The sequence below is a fragment of the Gadus macrocephalus genome, chromosome 20 (assembly GCF_031168955.1).
Source record: "Gadus macrocephalus chromosome 20, ASM3116895v1".
Classification (NCBI taxonomy): domain Eukaryota; kingdom Metazoa; phylum Chordata; class Actinopteri; order Gadiformes; family Gadidae; genus Gadus; species Gadus macrocephalus.
In genome coordinates this window covers 13,116,853-13,137,189 of record NC_082401.1, presented here as the reverse complement: position 1 = coordinate 13,137,189, position 20,337 = coordinate 13,116,853, and the positions used below count along the sequence as shown (strand labels likewise).

General features: G+C 47.7%; 1 protein-coding gene and 1 long non-coding RNA gene across 2 annotated transcripts; both read right to left on the bottom strand.

The window, feature by feature from the left end:
- Positions 1–4,497: 4,497 nt before the first annotated feature.
- LOC132448853 (uncharacterized) lies at positions 4,498–5,406 on the bottom strand. The gene is made up of 3 exons (XR_009523447.1): positions 5,137–5,406; positions 4,704–4,838; positions 4,498–4,564 (listed from the first exon to the last, which is right to left on the bottom strand). It is a non-coding gene; the product is annotated as an uncharacterized LOC132448853 (long non-coding RNA).
- Positions 5,407–12,991: 7,585 nt separating this feature from the next.
- sox21b (SRY-box transcription factor 21b) lies at positions 12,992–16,249 on the bottom strand. The gene is made up of 2 exons (XM_060040066.1): positions 15,922–16,249; positions 12,992–15,778 (listed from the first exon to the last, which is right to left on the bottom strand). Exon 2 carries the CDS (start codon positions 15,759–15,761, stop codon positions 15,030–15,032), a length of 732 nt encoding a protein of 243 aa, XP_059896049.1. The 5' UTR covers positions 15,762–15,778; positions 15,922–16,249; the 3' UTR covers positions 12,992–15,029.
- Between the last annotated feature and the right edge of the window lie 4,088 nt (positions 16,250–20,337).

The window sequence follows — 20,337 nt, the reverse complement described above, 5'->3', positions numbered from 1 at the left end:
TCCCCCCTCTCTCTCTCTCTCTCTCTCTCTCTCTCTCTCTCTCTCTCTCTCTCTCTCTCTCGTGTGTCTCTGTCTCCCCCCTCTCCCCCTCTCGCTCTCTCTCTGACTCTCTCTCTGTCTCTCTCTCTCTCGTGTGTCTCTGTCTCTCTCTCTCAACCCCTTCTCCCCCTCTCTCCCCCTCGCTGTCCCCCTCTCCCCCTCTGTCTCTCTGTCTCCTCCTCAGGATATTTTATTTCCCTCGCTTTATCAAAGTGAAGAAGATGTTTGGCAGAATTAGAAAAGAAGCCCGGCCCCAGTGAGCCGCCGTCGACTCTCTACCGCCGCGGTGGTGCGGGTAGAGAGCGCGGAGCCCCCCGGAGTCGCAGGGGCCCGGAGTCACGTCGGCTCGGCACACTGAACTCGGAGTCATCTGGTCGTTGGCGGTGGAGGATCCAAGCGTGTGATTCCTCTCCCCTGCTGGCCGGCGGCGGCAGACAGCGGTCTTGTTATAGCGGGCTAATTGTGCCGGAAAGCAGATTAGGGGAGTGTCGCGCGATGTACTCCTTGACCATGTGCTAATGTGATGACATTAGCACATCACAAGTTTGGGGGCCCTCTCTGGGCGCGAGCGCGTCGCACGCCAGGGCACTCTTGGCAGCGGCTGTAATCTCCCCGTTCGGCGCTAAGTCGGCACACCGGCTTGCCGGAGTATGGATCAATCGCTGGCTCATTATTTTCCACACAAAGCCTTGTATTGGAGTGGCTCCCCCGGTGTTGATCTCTCATTAAGCGTGCTATGTAAATGCTCTGGCGGCCCTGTGTAAGCCATACGTCACCCCCAGGGCCCGCCGCTTGTTAAGGAGGGCAGGGGGGGGGGGCGGGCTGGGGGGGGATTTGGGTCAGTCGCCTTCGCCAGAACTTGAATTTCAGGTTCTGCTTAAAGCCCCCCCTCCGCCCCCTAACCCCCCCCGCCGCCGCCACCCCATCATCCCAGCTCGGCTTTTCTCTGGTAATGTGTTTTTTTTTGTGCGCGCTGATGTTGTGTTTTAGATGTCAGCCCCGGAGCTGTCCAGGATTCTTCCCGCAGACACACAAAGCCGTGTCGTCTCAGTGTCTGATTCCAAGTGTTCGTGTTACCTCTGGAATCGCTGCTGGCTGCTCACCAGCACACGGGCCTACATGTTCACCCCTCGTCTGTTCTGCACCGCCTCCCAACAGACCCAGTTTGCTCCGTGCTCTCACCGGGAAGGGGCGAGGGAGGCGAGAGAGAGAGAGAGAGAGAGAGAGAGAGAGAGAGAGAGAGAGAGAGAGAGAGAGAGAGAGAGAGAGAGAGAGAGAGAGAGAGAGAGAGAGAGAGAGAGAGAGAGCGAGAGAGAGAGAGAGAGAGAGAGAGAGAGAGAGCGAGAGAGAGAGAGAGAGAGAGCGAGAGAGAGAGAGAGAGAGAGAGAGAGAGAGAGAGAGAGAGAGAGGATATGGCCGGCTGACGTGTTTCATTTCATGACCGGCGAAGACGTAGTGCACCGTGGTATAGTTTGCTTCATCGATTACGTGTATGTAAACATCTCTGGTAAGATTTCTTGAATTGGGTTCGGGGAAAATATCCCTGAGGTTCATTACTGAAATCTGAATCTTCCTCACATCGAGGACAGCCGTCAACATCTATTGTACGTCAAATTAAGAGGGAATTTCTTTTTTTCTCTTTTCTTGTTTACTTGCCAACATGACAACAATTCACGAAGCTCTAACTACCTGTGTTGACTGACGCAAGACTCTGTGTGTGTGTGTGTGTGTGTGGGTGTGGGTGTGTGTGTGTGTGTGTGTGTGTGGGTGTGTGTGTGTGTGTGTGTGTGTGTGTGTGTGTGTCTGTGTGTGTGTGTGTGTGTGTGTGTGTGTGTGTGTGTGTGTGTGTGTGTGTGGGTGTGTGTGTGTGTGTGTGTGTGTGGGTGTGTGTGTGTGTGTGTGTGTGTGGGGTGTGTGTGTGTGTGTGTGTGTGTGTGTGTGTGTGTGTGTGTGTGTGTGTGTGTGTGTGTGTGTGTGTGTGTGTGTGTGTGTGTGTCGGTGTGTGTCGGTGTGTGTCTGGTGTGAGACGTACCGGCAGAAACATTGTACCCCTGCCGCACAATGTACACTTGCGCGTGGTGAATGACGCAACAGGAAAACACACTTGACAGCCCCAGTCGTCTCTCTGATGCCCCACATACATAAATCTGCTCCTTATTACTGCTCCGTGTCAACCACGTATATTTTTACACACCCTGCGTATCAAAGCGTGGCTCCACGCGCTCAAAGGGGAAGTAAGTCAGGTTCACTGGTGTCAGGTGAGTCTTTAAAGGCGTCGACTCCGTTTGGGGGGAAATAAATAAAAAATAAAAGCCCGTCGCCTCGTTGTGGATCCACTTTGAATAAAGTAATCCGAGGCCCTCACAGGTGTTCCGCGTGGCCTGCTCCGCACAATAACCAACAACATCAGCATGTTGGGGTCCGCCTGGAGGCGGGCGGAGATTATTCCCCTGCAGCGCCGCCGCCGCAGCCCGGCGTGGAGCGGGAGGAGCGGTGGATGAGAGACGGGAGTGGGGGGAGAAAGACGGGAGAGGTGGGAGAGAGACAGGAGCTGTTGGAGAGAGACGGGAGAGAGACAGGAGTGGGGGGAGAAAGGTGGGAGAGAGACAGGAGCTGTGGGAGAGAGACAGGCATGGTGGGAGCGCGGAGAGAGATGGGAGAGAGGTGGGGGAGAGGTGGGCGAGACAGACAGGAGAGGTGGGGAGGGAGGTGGCGGAGAGCGGCTCAACTGGTGGAGCAGGCCCCAGACTGGGAACAAATCAAACGGTGGCACTCTGCGATGGGTTTGCAGCCGAGGCGAAAGCGGCTGAAATAAAGCGTTTCCAGAAGCCTGGCAGACTCGAAGTTAGAGACTGAACAAGTGAGGGACATAAATGAAGAGATGAGGGTGAGAGAGTGCGAGAGAGATACTGTAGCAGCCCTTGACACGAAATAACCGGAGTGTCTCTGACGGGTGCAACCTTTTATTCTTCTGTTCTTTTGTTGCTATGGCACCGTGAAACTAGAAAAAGTAACACAAAATGGTTGCACTTTTACACAAATATATTAAGATCAGTGCAGTACAATTTCCATGTTCACAAATAAAAGAATGACAGAAAACATATTTCAGGACAACAAAGAAAACTTAAACGTGTGCATTATTTGCTTCACTTACATAAGGACACCAAAATTAAACATAATCACACTAAAGGCATACAATAAACCAACATACCTCGCTCCGCTTGCCAAGGGTGCAAGACGAGGGTAAATTGAGCGGGAAGTTGCATTCACCGGACATTCATGGGTCAGCCGTTAGCTTGCTTCATAAACTATTTACGGACATAAAACGGCATAGAAATGCGACCGGTGTAAGACACATGAACTATAAAACGTACACAGAAAATGTTTCAATATGAACCCAACATTTATATAACCAAAGTACAGGCTTTAAGACATTAAACTTACGTTTTCGACGAGACTACGCGCGAAACACGCATCGCCGTGAATGCTGCTGTGCGCCTCTAAAAGCATAGACATCTTATATGATAGACGGAGCATCGAATGCTACCGCCTACTGGCGCTGACGAGACGCAGGGCTGCCATCTTGGAGTGGTCATCCGCTCCACTCAGTGTAATCCGTTTGGCTGGAGCAATGAACTGTCAGCACATTTAATCAATCATACCTCACTGAATACCACTGATTTTCATGCGGTTTTTTGTCATACGTGTAGCTATGATAAAGGCCACATGGTTTGGCGTGTTTTATTATTCAATACTAATTATACCAATAGTACGGTAATGTTAAATCTTGCTTGTGAAAAGTAATCCCCCGACTCCTATTATGGATTGTCCGCCGATTTGAGCAGGAATACGCTGAACAACAGCCCGGCATCCTGTTTCTGCTGCTGTTGCTGCTCCCGGTTGACCACTCCAAGATGGCGGCCGTATTTCTCGCGTCCCAGCAGCCAATGCTCCGTCTATCTATAAGATGTCTATGTCTAAAAGGGTACCGGGTGAAATGTAAATAAAAGGTTCCGGGGCGCAATACCGGTGGATACACAATAGGTCCGTTACAGATACATTGAGTCATTCTAAGGAAACAGTTAAATCAACTCACCCCTTCCCCAGCAATTGACTCTAACTGATATTAAAGTCTGACCTTTCCATTGTAAATACATTTGTAATGGGGGATTATCACGCTGATACGTATTACTTCCGCATTCGGTGTTCTTTGTGCACTGTGACATCCGGTGAATCACTCATCACTCTGGCGAACTGATGATGGAGGACCGGCAGTTCACTTTCACGACATCCCTGGTAAATGTACCCAAAGTCACGTTTTCTGAAGTTCACAGACTTACCGAACAAAAACTCCATAACAGCCCGCTCCAAACTGGACAAGGGATTCTTTATTTTTCGTGAAATATATCGAATACGAATGTGAGTGTCTGCTAGCTAGCTTACGCTAGGTAGGTTGGCTTGCTCTTTCTACGAGGATTCGAAGTCGGGCGATTGCTTGTGTTTTCAGAGCATCCTCTTCGGTGAACTGCGCAGTGGTTAGAGATAAATTAATTAGTATTATTATTGTGAGTGCTTCAGTCCATCTTAAACATTTGTCTACATATCTTAATGGTCACATTTGGGTCAAAGTTTTAATTTGAAATGTTCATTCCTTTCATGCCTACCTGTCATCTTGAAGTGTGGTATAATCAGCGTTGCCCCACGATCAGCTAGTGGCTTCTCGATGGTGAAACCCTTGTCTGCCATGCAGCCATCTCCTGGCTCCAGTAAATCCAGCAGTCCACTTCGTTCAGTCAGCTCTGGGTCGGAGATGGAGCCGGTGAAGAGACTTGACACAAAAGTCACAGCACTACAAGGGGCAATCCCAATCAAGGCCTTAAAGGTTGTTGTGTTCTTGTAAGATGATGTTCGGGTAATCATCGACTGCACCGAGGTGCAGTCGATGATTACCCGAACATCTGGACTGTACTGCACTAATTTGCTTGGCATGGTGTTCTTGACTTGCTGTTTACTCATCCAGATGGGGAGGGAGCCAAGGAGCAGGTAACGGTAGTTGGCCCACGTTATAACAACATGGGTGACAGTGGACACACTGACCTGAAACATGTCAGCCAGCACCTTCTCTTGCAGGCCTGCAGCAACCCGGCAGCAGAAGAGAAAAAACTCAACCAGTTGCAGTCTACACGTTGGACTGGGAGAAATGGGTTCAAATGTTTGTTTCTTTTTCTGAGCTTTCGACCAATAAACCAACATGGAGGCAGATGGTTGAATAACCTCCCAGAAGTCACAAAAAACATCTCTTGACGTGAATCTGGTGTAAAAAAGGATGTCCTTGTCTGAGACACAAAATCTGTGAAAAGGCACTTGACCCACTTTCAGCTGTGACAGCTCTCATCAGCTCCTTGACTGTTTCTTCCAATTGCTGTATGCGTACAGCAGCAGCATCCAGTGCACCTGTATGAGATGAGGAAAAAAAAATTAAAACATCTAACCCAGATTTTGGCTGTGACTTGCATATTGGAAGCAGTTTGGACCTCTAAAGAAATTGCTTTTTGTAGCTCAATATTGCTTTTAAAATTTGCTTTTTATAGCTCAATATTCACCTTTACAATTAATTAAGTAAGATATAAAATGCAACATTTGTACTTGTGATGAAGCTTTTCACATTGTGGTTTGGTCAAATGCTGGGACATCAATAAGACTAAACATTTTTTGCCCGAGTTCTGAAAAGTTGACCTACCTCTTCGGTATAACCTACTAAGAGCCCATTCTGTGATTAAACCATAGGTAGCACATCCTGTCAGGTAGGTGGTTTAAGAACAGTATGGGGTCATAGTAGGCCAATATTTCAGAACACTAACAAACACTGACAAACCTGGTTTAGGAGCAGAACCGAAATCATGTTCTGTCATCACCACCGAAGCTGCGGTCTCCTCCATCGGCTCTTATTCACAGGGCAGCGGTTGCTCCAGAGGAAGGGCTGGGTGAACGTCATGGCCTATGCGAGTTGATGCTCTTTTATAAACAGACCCCCTTCTTGGCAGTCCCCAGTTGTTCCACTGGAAACGGGAGGGTACAGACCCGATAGATTCGCTTGGTGTGACCCCGGTTGGTTGTAGCGTTTGTAGTCTGATTCACTAAAGTGCCGGCTACAAACAAACGTGCTACCTTGTTTTATTTTAAAGTTTGGCCCTTCATCCCGGCGAACCGCTTGAATCCACTTCTTCCTTAGACTCAATTCAGTCGGGAATCCATGAAAATTTAAGTAGGGTTGGTGTTGTTTGTTAGATGTACAAAGTGGAACAGAGCAGTGACATCTAGCCTTTGTTTCAGCCATTGTTGAAGTGCGCCGGAAGTGTTCATGCACAACGAAGACAAATCCAGCCACCGGAACCCAGAAGCGTGATAATCCCCTATTAATGCGTATCACTTTGTATGTTTGAAGATTGTAGGTAATTTCCTTCTGCAACTGACTAATATTGTAATTATTCCATGTCTTAGGGTGTGTCTTACATTGAACTCCCTCTGCCTTGGCGAGGTAAGCGTATTCTTCGCCTGCCATTGAAGCCTTTGAAAGTAGCGTCTCGAACGGCAGAGGTGTGCGGGGCCGTCTTTGTCGGCCTTGCAGCGTTCTGTTGTCAACCGCACAAAGGCGGCCCAAGGTCAGAGCCTTTGATTGCTTTCAGTGCGTCGAATTCTCTCCTCCAAATCTCTTTCTCCCTGCAAACATGCAGACAGAGAACAATACAGAACCCTGTTGGAGAGTCATTACCTCTTAGTGTAGTCCTTTGTGACTACAAAGCACACAGCGCAAACGACCACACACACACACACACACAAACGTGCAGACACACACATGCACACACGCACGCGCACATGCACAAATTTGCACACACACACATGCATGCACACACGCACGCACACACAAGCACACACAAACGACCGCATAAATGAAGACAGAGGCAAACACACACATTATAACAGAAACAGGCAAACACACACACACACACATACATAAGACACACACACACACAAATGTGCACACACACACACACATACTCATACAAACACACACACACACGTGCCACATGAATATGTAGTAGGTTGTACAGTGTTGTTCCACAGCAGAATGAGACCATTCATAATAGATTTACCTTGAACACCTTGACATTACCTCCAATTAGGGTAAGGAGCCCGCTCCGCACGATGGGTCCCACCGCCGCCGCCACCGCGCGTCGATGTGAGAAGAGTCACTCTGAGGGTTTCTGTTGGCTCGAGACGACAAGGCTCCTGTACGAGGTGACTCGGTGGTCGCTGGAACAGTGAAGTCATTATTTCTGCAGCTTTCTGCCGGTTAAAGTGAATCGGTCACGCTGGGAGAAACACGAGGAGGAAACAAAACAACAGATATTTGTTCGGTCACAGTGACAACACTGACTGCAGCCTCTTATATTCACACTTTATTACTGTTACTTGGAGAACAAGTGCGTCTTTAGTTCAGCGTGTTTCGTGTGAGCTTCTGACTTCCATCTTGTCTCTGATGTCGCTGTAGAAGTCGTGTGGCTGGTGACGGTCTTTATAGGGCCTTAATTCTCAAGGACATAGCGATTTGTTATGGAAGACTATGTACCATCGCGTAGAGATTGGTCTCCCTTAGCCCTTAATTATAAGTATGAGATTTGAGCGCAAAACCATGATATCACAACGCAACGCGTAGGAAATCTCAGATCAGGCTTCACAAATCATAATCCTGTTAACAACGAGATCATAACTGCCCTATAAATAATGCAGACAATATTTAATTCAGCCTTTCCCCTTAATAATGATAATAGTAATCATTTCTATTTAGAGTTCTGGGGGAGAAATTGAGAAAGGGAAAATGAATAGCAGCACGTCGTATTCCTTCAGAGGAGCTGCGTCACAGTAGGGGGAAGAGGAATCATTCTTTCTCATTAAAGGTGTAATCTTACAGCCCTCATCCTACCACTCTCTCTCCCTCCCCCTCCTTCTCCTCCTCCTGCTCTTCCTCCTTCATCTCCTCCTCCCCATCCTCCTCCTCATCCGCTTCCTCTTCCCGTCCTCCTACTCCCCCTCCTGCTCCTCCTCCTTCTCCTCGTCTACCTCATCCTCCTCCTCTTCCTCCTCCTCGTCTTCTTCCTCCCCTCCTCAACCCCCTCCCCCCCTTCTCCCTCCCCTCCTCCTCCTCTCCCTCCTCCTCCTCCTCCTCCTCTCCCTCCCCCTCCTCCTCCTCCTTCTCCTCCTCCAGATCCTCTGTGTAATAACCAGGGGAAATAATCTCTTCATTGATGGACACATGTAGTGCTGGAGTGTGCTATTAAGTGGCAGGTACTTATCTCGTCGCCTCTGTCCTGCGTTACAGAAGGATATAATTCTTTCTGACTGTTCCTCCGGGCTATCAGCTACTTCATTATTTCTACTCATGATAGATACGTTATTATTTTTTTATTCCCTCCCACCCGCGTCCTCTTAAAACCTGAGCATTTTAATACGAGAGCCAGCCAATCACTGCCAACGGTCATTTGGAAATGGGACAGAAATGTCACGTTAGTTTACCAAAATGTTTTTTTTTTTTTTAATGCGACACACCAATGTTATTCAAATTTATTGACGGTTAATACTATAATCCGATGCTTAATATTTTTGGTTCATCAAAATGGATGATTTGATTTATTTCCGAGCCTTGCAGGTATCTTCGTGTTGGCGCGATGAATACTTTTCCATAAGCCTGCACAATGTGCCCTATAATGTTGGAGAGCAACTGCTCTATGTGTCTGAATGTATTTTGATTTATTTTATTTCATGGTCCTGTTCAACAATCATGGTACAGTTACATTGGACCCTAAGTTATTTGGGAAATACTTGAAATAATGTTTTTGTTTGATTAATATTGAATATGTTTCGTAAAGGGTCGTTATCCGTGTAGTACGTCCCTTTAGCCAGCAGTGGGCGCTGTAGAGTCGGGCCGCTGGTTGAGGGCACAGAAGAGTTCAAATTGTATTGGTTTAACACACATGTTAAACTATAACACCAAATATCCTCATGAACATGTTACACTATAACACTAACCATCCTCATGAACATGTTATACTATAACAGTAACTATCCTCATGAACATGTTACATTATAACACTATATCCTTATGAACACATATGTTACACTATGACATTAACTATCCTGGTGCACATGTTATACTATAACACTAACTATGAACATGTTATATTATAACACTAGCTATCCTCATCAACACGCAGGGGATTTGATTTTACATTTTGACATTTTCATGTTGCAATTATTCCACTCAATTTTGTAATTAAACACAGTTACAATTTCCAAGAAATATTGCATATCGTTATATAACGTATACCATCTATCGTATTCAATCAGATTGTTGGCTGTCCTTTAAGTGTTGCTGGTGAATCACCAGTGATACCAGTGGGAAAGTGCAATATCACGAGAGTGCGGAGCGATGACTAAAAAGATGGAGCTGAAAAGGCCTATTCCTTCGCGAGCATATTCAAATGGGCCACAAATGGATCGCTGTACTTTGGCAGGAGTTATTAATAGCAACAATCTCCCGCACGCACACAAGTTGTGCACACAATCTCAGCACTACAAGAAGTGGACCTCTCAGCAACTCCCCGAAAAGCGCTGCGCTCCTAATTCAAGCATTTCCTTTCTGCGGCCGGCCGCGGCGTGTAGTCGCTGCATTATGTGCTATTAAACAAACTTGGGATCTCTTTAAAGCAGAGCCAGACTTCAGAGGCTGTGTGGCATGTTTATGGCTGTATGGGCATGTACATGCGCTGATTTCTCATTTCATTTGGTGACCTTGGGCGGGGGGGGGGGGCGGGGGGGGGGTGGAGGGGGGGGGGGGGGGGGTACGTGTGGGTCTTTGAGGCTTTGATTTGTTACGTTAAGGTGTTGGTGGGTAAAGGTGCAATGCGAGATAATTTGGGATTTTTTTTCTTGCTCCCGAACCCCTCCTGGGAGCATAGAGAAGTAAGAAATGCACCTGGCTCTCCCCGGGAAGATTACAGGTAATGTGGCCCCCACTGCCTTCATAAACAGGCCCACCACCTCCTCCTCCACCTCCTCCTCCACCTCCACAGCCCTGATGCGGGAGATATTGCTTCAGGTGAGACTTTTCACACTTTGATTTACCTAAAATGAGATGGAGGAGGCAGTGATCACACTCTTTGAGGTTCCAGAGAGAGAGGGAGAGAGAGACCGGCCCTATCAGGTGTGTGTGTGTGCGTGTGTGTGTGTGTGTGTGTGTGTGTGTGTGTGTGTGTGTGTGTGTGTGTGTGTGTGTGTGTGTGTGTGTGTGTGTGTGTGTGTGTGTGTGTGTGTGTGTGTGTGTGTGTGAGAGAGAGAGTGTGTGCGTGGGCGTGCATGGTTCAACACAGCACAGTATGCCACCCTGCACACCTAATGTTAACCAGGTAACCCCCCCCCCCCCTCACACACACACACACACACACACACACACACACACACACACACACACACACACACACACACACACACACACACACACACACACACACACTCCTTGACACCACCGTCCCCCCAAAAAGCCGAGTCTTCTGCAAACAAACAGAGGAACCTTTACCTCAAAGGGCGGCCAGGTTGATATTTTATTCATGGGGAAAGGGAGAGGGGCTGGGGGGAGGGGGTTTGCTAAATGTGATCCATCTCAAGCTATTGAAGCTCGGTGATAATCCACATCCTCGGAGGGCAGCCCAGGGCGAATTAGGGATGTGAGGACCATTGTCGTTCCCCTCTGAGGTCAATATGGTTGAACCGCGGCTACATATGTATGCTAATTTGCCTAATCTCGCCGCTACAAATGTCTTACAGGCACATAAAGGGTTTAACACTACGACATAATGATATCAGGCCATCGGCTGGCAGTTATGAGAACGCAGGGAGGGGGGCAGGGCCGCTCGTCTTATAGCGGGATCGCTTTCAGGTCATCTGGCGACGCCGGTGTATAGGACTCGGACCCGGACTCGATAGACCACCGTTTTAGAGACGTAGAGAACACGCAGAGGATCAAGTGATGCTGCGTTGTTTTTATCCTGTCCAGACGGAATACTATTCCTGGGGATATCTGGTTTGTGTATCTTAAACCAAATGGAGGTGTGATGGACGCTGTACGTTTGGTGATTCCAAACTTGCGCTTTTATTAACGGGATGGCAGCTCATTGCAAGGTGTAGAGGGAGGGGTGTTTAATTTGAGGCACCGAAATTAGTCTAATTTAGTTGTAGAAGAAAATACCCTGACACTGACATGACTAGAATACAAAACACTGAAGGCACATAGGCCTGTAGGTATGTGTTTATCCGTAACACGGACCCTTTAGCGATGGATAGGGCTTCGGTATCCGATGAGGTACAGTCAGATATAGGACGCACACGGGAATAATGACTTGGACTTGGACTTACTTTGTGTTACAAAGTTGGAAGCTGCTGGTGTTGGTGGAATGTCTCAACAGGGGGATTCAGAGGTCAGCTGCAGCAGGAAGCATCTCTTCCTCGGTGCAATGGGTTTGCGTTTGGAACCAATGGGATTGCGTCAGAATGCCTCCACTCCACCTGCCCCACTCCTACCGGTGCACGCTATTTAATGAAGGAAAATAAAACCATGGAAGAGCGAATAAAGTTGTGTTCAGACGAAGGCCGGTAATGATGGGCAGAGCGTTTCGAATCGCGTCTGGAGAGATGCCAGGTGCGTCTCAGGACGTTGAACCGACGATTACTCTGTGACTAGAATACTGAATACTATAGTGGCATGTAAATGCATCGAAAATAATAATAATAACTATTAATATTAGGATAATTATAATAATAAAAAGAAAACATAATTCATAATAATAATAATAATATTATAATTATAATAATACAATAATAATAATGATTATAATAATGATAATAATTAAAATAAGTTTTTCACAGTGTGCAGCTATAGGTTGACAATCGGATGACAATCTTGGACACAATACTCTGTGTCCAAGATTGTAATGTTTTATGAGAGAAAGTTTCCTGAGATATTTTCCGGGTCTATCCCACCTTTCCATTCACTTCCCTCGTCAGATACAAAGAAACGCACTGGCTATCTATTCAAAAGGCATTTAGTCCATTTCTTTCTTGGCCGGTAAACCTATTCATCAATTGTTCTGGCTTGTCGATTGCATTCTAATGCTAATCTGCCGTGTTAAATATCTTTTTGTTCCCCTTTCACCGTTTTGTCATTCAGTTTATCCAGTTTTGGCCACCCATTTTATTTATTTATGCGCCTGCTTCTATTCATGCGCTCATGTATTTTTTATTATGTTGTTTCACTGTCATGCAGTGTCGACTCACTCCATTCACGGTAGGCTACTTGAAGGGGCCTGCAGGGACAATGCGTGTACACATTGCAGTGCTATTCAGTCCGGCCAGCTGGATCGGCTGAAAAAAACCTTGTGAAAAGAATCGCTCCACAATGGACACAGAAGAAGTGCACAATGCTAACAGTTTTCCAAATACCACTGATTGCTTTCATCACAATGAGGGAAAGCAGCCGCTTTTGCAGAGCTCCACTTCAACAAACAACGCTCGCACAAAACCTCCCAACCCGGGTTTTGTTCCCAGACAAAACCTCCTCGACCGTCTAAACGCTCCCAGAGCAGACAGAAAGCCTTTCAGTCTTCTTCCCTCTTCCTCAAGTAAAACCCAATAAAGGCAGGGAAGAAAGGGAGGGAAGTGGCCACTGAACTAGTAATGCGGGTTCTTTCTACCGACCTGACAACCTTTCATGTGTTTTAAACACAATTGTTCGCTATAGCCTTGTGGGTTTATTTTTTAAGAAGCAGAAATATATATTTTGACGCACACGTTTTTTTCTTACAGATACACCCTTTTCAAGAGAAGAGCAATACACTCACGGTTATGTCATTGACTGTTTTTATTACACACACACAAAAGGCCAGAAAGAATCAAACAATTTAATATTCAACACATTCCACGCATGTACCGGGAGAAATGTAAGTATTTGGAGTGCGTAAAAGCCGAGGCTCCTCTCCTCGGAGGTCACCATGGCGTTATTGTCGGGGCAGAGCGGGAAGTTCCATGGAGCGAAGTGATCGGCCTCACACAATGGAGGATACACCGCCGAGAAAGGCTTTAATTAACCGTGACCGAGATAATTATCCCTGGACTGTCCAAATTAGTTTTGCATAATCGCTTTGATCCTTATGAATTAATCTCCTAATGTAAACTGGGGAGGGCTGTCTTTCTCTAAATAGTGTGGTCTTCTGTGTTATGTAAGGTGTGGGTGCTGCTAAAATAAATGGGGTCCACTAGAAACACGCCCCCCCAAAACACACATACACACAAGAATACACATGCACAGGCTTACACAGTACACACACACACACACACACACACACACACACACACACACACACACACACACACACACACACACACACACACACACACACACACACACACACACACACACACACACACACACACACACCTTCCTTGTAACTTGTGTCTATAATTACATTTTTGGTCATTTAGAAAGTATTCCATTTTATGTCGAAAGCGTTTCGAGTTTTCTTTTGTTTGGTGTTTGTCAGATGATGTAAAAGGATCCTCGGTCGACGCTCAGAGCCTCAAAGACACATTTGTTCAGGAGTCTCAAAGCAGCTCTTTTCTCTCCCTGAGAAAAGAAAGATTAAAAGAGAAGCCACTCTATTTTATCTCACATCCTATTGGTGATTAAAATGGTGATAAATAAGGCTTGGTTTGTGGGCTCACAATGGGCTGCTTGAGATTCCCCCGGTCACGCCATTCACGGGCCGGACAAAAGCGCTCATTGGAGGATCCCTTACGCCTCACCTGGACCATCAGGTCAGGGGACAGGGGGCCATCTGGGCACTCATCAAGAAACAGGGCCATGCCTTCCGCTTTCCCGCATTCGCTTTATTGGAGTCCGCTGCTCAACGAGCGAACAGTTGTGAGTACATAACGGTGTTAAAGGAAACACAAAACATACAAAGTCCATATGAGTTAGTAGGACACGCTCTGCTGCACATGAGAGCGGACACGTCGAGAAGTCATTTAAACCCCCGACAAATAAAAAAACCAAACCACTTTCCCACGACCCCCTTGGGAACTTTGATATTCTTAAAAACAGGGCAGAGAATCCGACTTTTGAATAACAGAAAAATGAGATCGGCAGTAAATGAATCAACTTGAATAAATTACATCCTCTACATTTTATGTGCAAAATGATACAGAGTTATTTTGTCCTCTCGAATGGCCTCAAGTCTCCGGGATGATTCCACTAAACAATAAATATTACAGACATCTATAAAACGGCTTTTAAAACTTAAAATATAAACCAGATTTCTAGTGAAATTATCAGGCCCTATCCCAAACGCTAAGCCTAGTGTCCAATTTCCTAGAGTTTTTTTTTTTTACCTGTACAAATTTACAATTGTTCGAGGAGGGACTGGGTCGGCCTCATCGGGAGTTACAATAGACCGGAGGAGGAAATCAAAGTCCGAGTGGGTGTTAATGACCGCGTCGCTGTCCGTGTATCCAGTGGTGATCATGACGCTCCCCAAACAGGCGCACCTGTTGGAGCAGGTGCGCCAGTCTGACGCAAAATAAAACAGTAATAGAGTAGCATTTGACGGAGTATTCACATTGATAAGGACAGCTTCCCCGTCTACCAGCTAATATATCCTTCAACCCTCTAGGCTCTGAGGTGGCCCGCAGAGCCCTTAACTTAGAGAGGGACTTCCAAATAAACATGACCTTGGATTAAGGTACTAATCAACATATACACGTGATATCTGGGAGGGACCACGAGCACTTCATCACATGAACAAGTTTGTGCATGCATAATAAACTCTTGCATGTTATTTTTTTTTCTTTTCCCATGAAGTCCAAAGTGTGTCTGGGCGCCGCTATCATAAAGCCGCGGCGTACGCCGGGTACGAGTCGAGTTGCGGCTTGCCCATCCCGGGCAGGAGGATGTACGCCAAGGGGGGCTGGAGTCCAGCTGAAGGCCAGCCCGTACAGTTACAGGGGATCATGTAGCCCGGGTTGCCCGGGGAAGGGTGTGTGTGCGTGTGGGCGTGGGTTCCACCGCCGCTCCCGGAAAAAGCCGTCGCGGCGCCCGGGTAGCCAAGATGAGATGCGTACGGAAACGAGTGGGGGGAAAGCTCGGACATCTTGGATCCCAGGTCAAAGAAAGAGTACGGGTTGGCCATGGACGGGTTGAAGAAGACCCGTGCGGCCGCGGCGGCAGCAGCAGCAGCCGCCTTGTCCGGGTTCCCCATCAGGGACTCGGACAGCGAGCCGCCTGTCAAACCGGACACCTTCAGCGCGTCGTGCTCTCCGAGGTTGTACGGCACCGGGAAGGAAAACTTGTCCTTTTTCATCAGCGTTTTGGGCTTCCGCCGCGGCCGGTACTTGTAGTCTGGGTGCTCCTTCATGTGCATCGCCCGCAGCCGCTTGGCCTCGTCGATGAACGGCCTCTTCTCGGACTCGGTGAGAAGTTTCCACTCGGCGCCCAGCCGCTTGCTGATCTCCGAGTTGTGCATCTTGGGGTTCTCCTGCGCCATCTTCCTCCGCTGGGCTCTGGACCAGACCATGAACGCGTTCATTGGACGTTTGACGTGATCCATCGGTTTAGACATGTTGGCACAGAGTTGATCTGGAGACAGAAGCGCGAACGAGAGAACAGTCAGTTTGGTGCGTAAAGCGGAGCCACTAAACACCGAGATAAACACCGAGATAAACACTGATCCTGAATAAATACACATCGCCTTTATTACGAAGGAATGGGAGGTTACTTACATGAACTTTAATTCTTCATCCCACCGTCGGATATCCTCTCGAAAAGTAAAAAGTAGCCGTTGTCTCTCGATACTCTCTTCAGGTCTTCTGACTCATGACGACATCCATAGAAGAGCGTAAAGCTGAATAAAAGCTGGAGGAGACTTTTCTTCTTCCAAAGTGTCTTTGTGTCTCCTTCTGTCCGGTGCGTAACACCACCACACTGCAGCTCGCTGTGTCCGGGTTCCTGACTGATGTACCCGGGCTGTGTCCAGGCTCCTGACTGATCTACCCGGGCTGGGGCCCACTGTGAAATACTGGCTTCGGCAGCAGGTAGCGTGGAGGAGCCCCGCGCGCATGCGCAGTGGCTGTGACACAAACAGGTCTGCCGAGCGCTCTTTGATTTAATCCCGCCTTCCGCGAGGCACACGGAGCGGCGGCGTCTCCTCCGTCCTCTGGATCACCATCTACTCCTCCTCCGCTGAGAGGTGGTTCAGCCGCAGACGGACCTTATATTTATATTTATACAGTGGAACCCAGATGAACCCGGTTCTATCATGACCCGATTGGACCGGATGTAGGCCTGTGTGTGTTTGTGGATGCGAGTCACCTCTGACATGTTCAAAAACCTAAAGCGAATAGTTGGTAATGTTTTTTAAATTAGTAATTGACGGTGTAAATATTGAGGAAGTTATTTATTAAAATGGTTAAATGCAAACAAACGCTTGTGTAAGGTGCAGGGAGACAAGGGGGCGAATTGTCAAGTCCAAAATAAATGTTAACAATTTTAAAATGTGGAAGCAGGCCTTTGGCTGTTAACAATCAGGTTAACATATAGGACGAAGGAATGGCAGGCTCTAATCTTCATTTGTGTTATCTCTGTGCAGCCTGGGATGGTTGACATTCCTATAAAGATGAATTGGCCGAGGTGTCGACTATAGGCGTCCTCACAAGGTAAATAATTCCTTTAATTTTCCAGCTGATGTTGTTCATTTGTCACGTGTACAATTAAATATTGAGCAGTGCTGAAGTGTTTCTAATCGCGTATATTGGTGAAATTAATTATTTTCCTGAAATCCCCCCTTTTCACTCCGACTTCAAAGGACTTTCCCAAGGGCAGCGAATCGACAGCTGGAATTACGAACTGCGGAATATTCAACTAAGCAGTAATATAGGCTACTTATCTTAGGACGACTTGTTGCGTAAATTGTGCGTTTAAGTGGTTTGTTTCCACACCTTCTGTGGGGGGACATTAGAAAACAGAAGCAGCGGGGAGGCGGGGGGAAAGGCTGTATCAAACAATATTGTCAAAGGCGAATTAAGCTGCAGGTCTTCGCGTTTAAATGAGGATATAAACGAATGTCAAATTCAATTCATGGGAATGGGATCCTTTTCCTCATTCCGCCTCATCGAGCGCCCAGAACTTGACTTCCTTATTTGCATCCACTATTATTCATGTTATTTTGGTGATGTTACAATTACTAATATAACTAGGCCTATTATTATAATTATTTGAACAAATTAATTGCATACACAATATTGATCGTTTAATAAAAAATACAAAATATTGAATACACAATGCACGGATGAAAGAATACAGCGATGTTTGCATCCAGCCGTATCATTACTAATATTAGCGGCCTACAATTTTAATATTATAAATATTATAAATATTTGTATTATTATAATCATTATTATTTGAACGGACGTCAGCCTGATCGCGAGCACCGCTGATCATATCACGAGGGTCTCATCGTCTTCTCTCCTCTAGGGCCGCGCTGTTGTCTGAAGTTGGAAACCCGATGACAAGGCGGAGAGATGATGATGCTGCTGCGGCGCCACCGGGGGGCCCGCTGGGGGCCCGCGGACGCCGGCCACCGCCGACCCATTGTCCCGCCGTCCCTCAACGCCACGGAGCGTCCGCCTCCTCGTAGCCGACTTTCCTCAATCACTTTAATAACGTTACAGTACGACGACCCGCAATCCGTCCATCCCGTCTCTCTCGGTGTCACTCCCACACACACCGGCACACACACATGCGCGCGCAAACACACACACACACACACACACACACACACACACACACACACACACACACACACACACACACACACACACACACACACACACACACACACACACACACACACACACACACACACACACACAGACACACAACCACACACAAACGCACGCATTTTATTGTATTAAATGTTGTTAATACACGTGGAGGAAAGTGGTTCTGAGGGCTGTGCAATATTTAGGTTTTGAGTTTTATGTTTAAATTGTTGTATAACGTCAATTCATTGCAGTACTCCTCACTGCACGTTAAGAGACCATGGCACTGTCTGTCTCTCAGAGGAAGCACCGTCTCTCTTAGAGGAAGCACTGTCTCTCTATACGAGGAAGCACTGTCTCCATAGGAGGAAGCACTGTCTCGAGGAAGCACAGTCTCTCTACAGGAGGAAGCACTGTCTCATAGGAGGAAGCACTGTCTCTCTATGAGGAAGCACTGTCTCTCTATGAGGAAGCACTGTCTCTCTTAGAGGAAGGACTGTCTCTCTTAGAGGAAGCACTGTCTCTATCGGAGGAAGCACTGTCTCCATAGGAGGAAGCACTGTCTCTCCGTAGGAGGAAGCACTGTCTCTCCGTAGGAGGAAGCACTGTCTCTCTGTAGGAGGACGCACTGTCTCTCTCTCATAGGAAGCACTGTCTCTCTGTAGGAGGAAGCACTGTCTCTCTGTAAGAGGAAGCACTGTCTCTATAGGAGGAAGCACTGTCTCTCTGTAGGAGGAAGCACTGTCTCTCTAGGAGGAAGCACTGTCTCTCTGTAGGAGGAAGCACTGTCTCTATAGGAGGAAGCACTGTCTCTCTGTAGGAGGACGCACTGTCTCTCTCTCATAGGAAGCACTGTCTCTCTGTAGGAGGAAGCACTGTCTCTCTGTAAGAGGAAGCACTGTCTCTATAGGAGGAAGCACTGTCTCTCTGTAGGAGGAAGCACTGTCTCTCTAGGAGGAAGCACTGTCTCTCTGTAGGAGGAAGCACTGTCTCTATAGGAGGAAGCATTGTCGCTCTGTAGAAGGAAGCACTGTCTCTATAGGAGGAAGCACTGTCTCTCTCTCATAGGAAGCACTGACTCTCTCTAGGAGGACGCACTGTCTCTCTGAGAGAAATCACTGTCCCTCTCCGAGGAAGAACTGTCTCTCTCTCAGAGGAAGCACTGTCTCTCTGAGAGGAAGCACTGTCTCTCTGAGAGAAAGCACTGTCTCTCTCCGAGGAAGAACTGTCTCTCTCTCATAGGAAGCACTGACTCTCTCTAGGAGGACGCACTGTCTCTCTGAGAGAAATCACTGTCCCTCTCCGAGGAAGAACTGTCTCTCTCTCAGAGGAAGCACTGTCTCTCTGAGAGGAAGCACTGTCTCTCTGAGAGAAAGCACTGTCTCTCTCCGAGGAAGAACTGTCTCTCTCTCATAGGAAGCACTGTCTCTCTCAGAGGAAGAACCGTCTCTCTCTGAGAGGAAGCACTGTCTCTCTCAGAGGAAGAACTGTCTCTCTCAGAGGAAGAACCGTCTCTCTCAGACGACGTCCACTCCTTTCTGTCCGGTCATCATCAGAGTCTAACTGATCGCCAATCCGTTGGACGAAGCAGCTCGATACTATTTCCCTTCCACTCGCGGTAACACACTGCCGTTATTAAACTCATAACTGCCAACATCAGTGTCAGTGACATTGATGTTTTATTTGATGTGTTTTATTGGGGGAGGGTCTTCCCCCCCGGTCCCGAGTGTTTACCTCCGACCCCCGCACGGTGGGAAACAGCACTTCAATAATTCAAGATGAGTTAGTGGGAGCGGGAGAATTACAGGCCGATAAAGCGCTCAGCACCAGGGCTCCGGGACTCTGAGACGGAGTGCCGCCCCCCCCCAGCCCCCCAGCCCCCCAGCCCCCCAGCCCCCTGGTGATAACACTCAATGGATGGGAACTAAATATATAGCATGCAAATAGACGGCCGGGTATGACGGCAGCAAAGGTAACACAACAACCCAAGCTTCCTATCCCCCCTATGCCCGGACACATCGTTCGACGTGAGGATGCTTCAGCCGTCACTCTAAAATGAAAGCCCCCCCCCCCCCCCCCCCATACACACACACACACACACACGCACGCACGCACGCACGCACGCACACACACACACACACACACACACACACACACACACACACACACACACACACACACACACACACACACACACACACACACACACACACACACACACGCTGCACTCCGAGGCCATCAGCATCTTTAAGATAGTGTCGTCTAGTTCATCCTAACACTTGCAACTCGCTGATGAAGAGCAAGGACGTTCACTGTGTTCCTAAACAAGCACTCGTACCTCTGGGTGTGTATAGGCCAATACCCTTAGCCTTTACCCTG

Coding starts and splice junctions, on each gene's coding strand:
- sox21b (XM_060040066.1), bottom strand. CDS start 15,761: ATGTCTAAACCGATGGATCACGTCAAACGTCCAATGAACGCGTTCATG.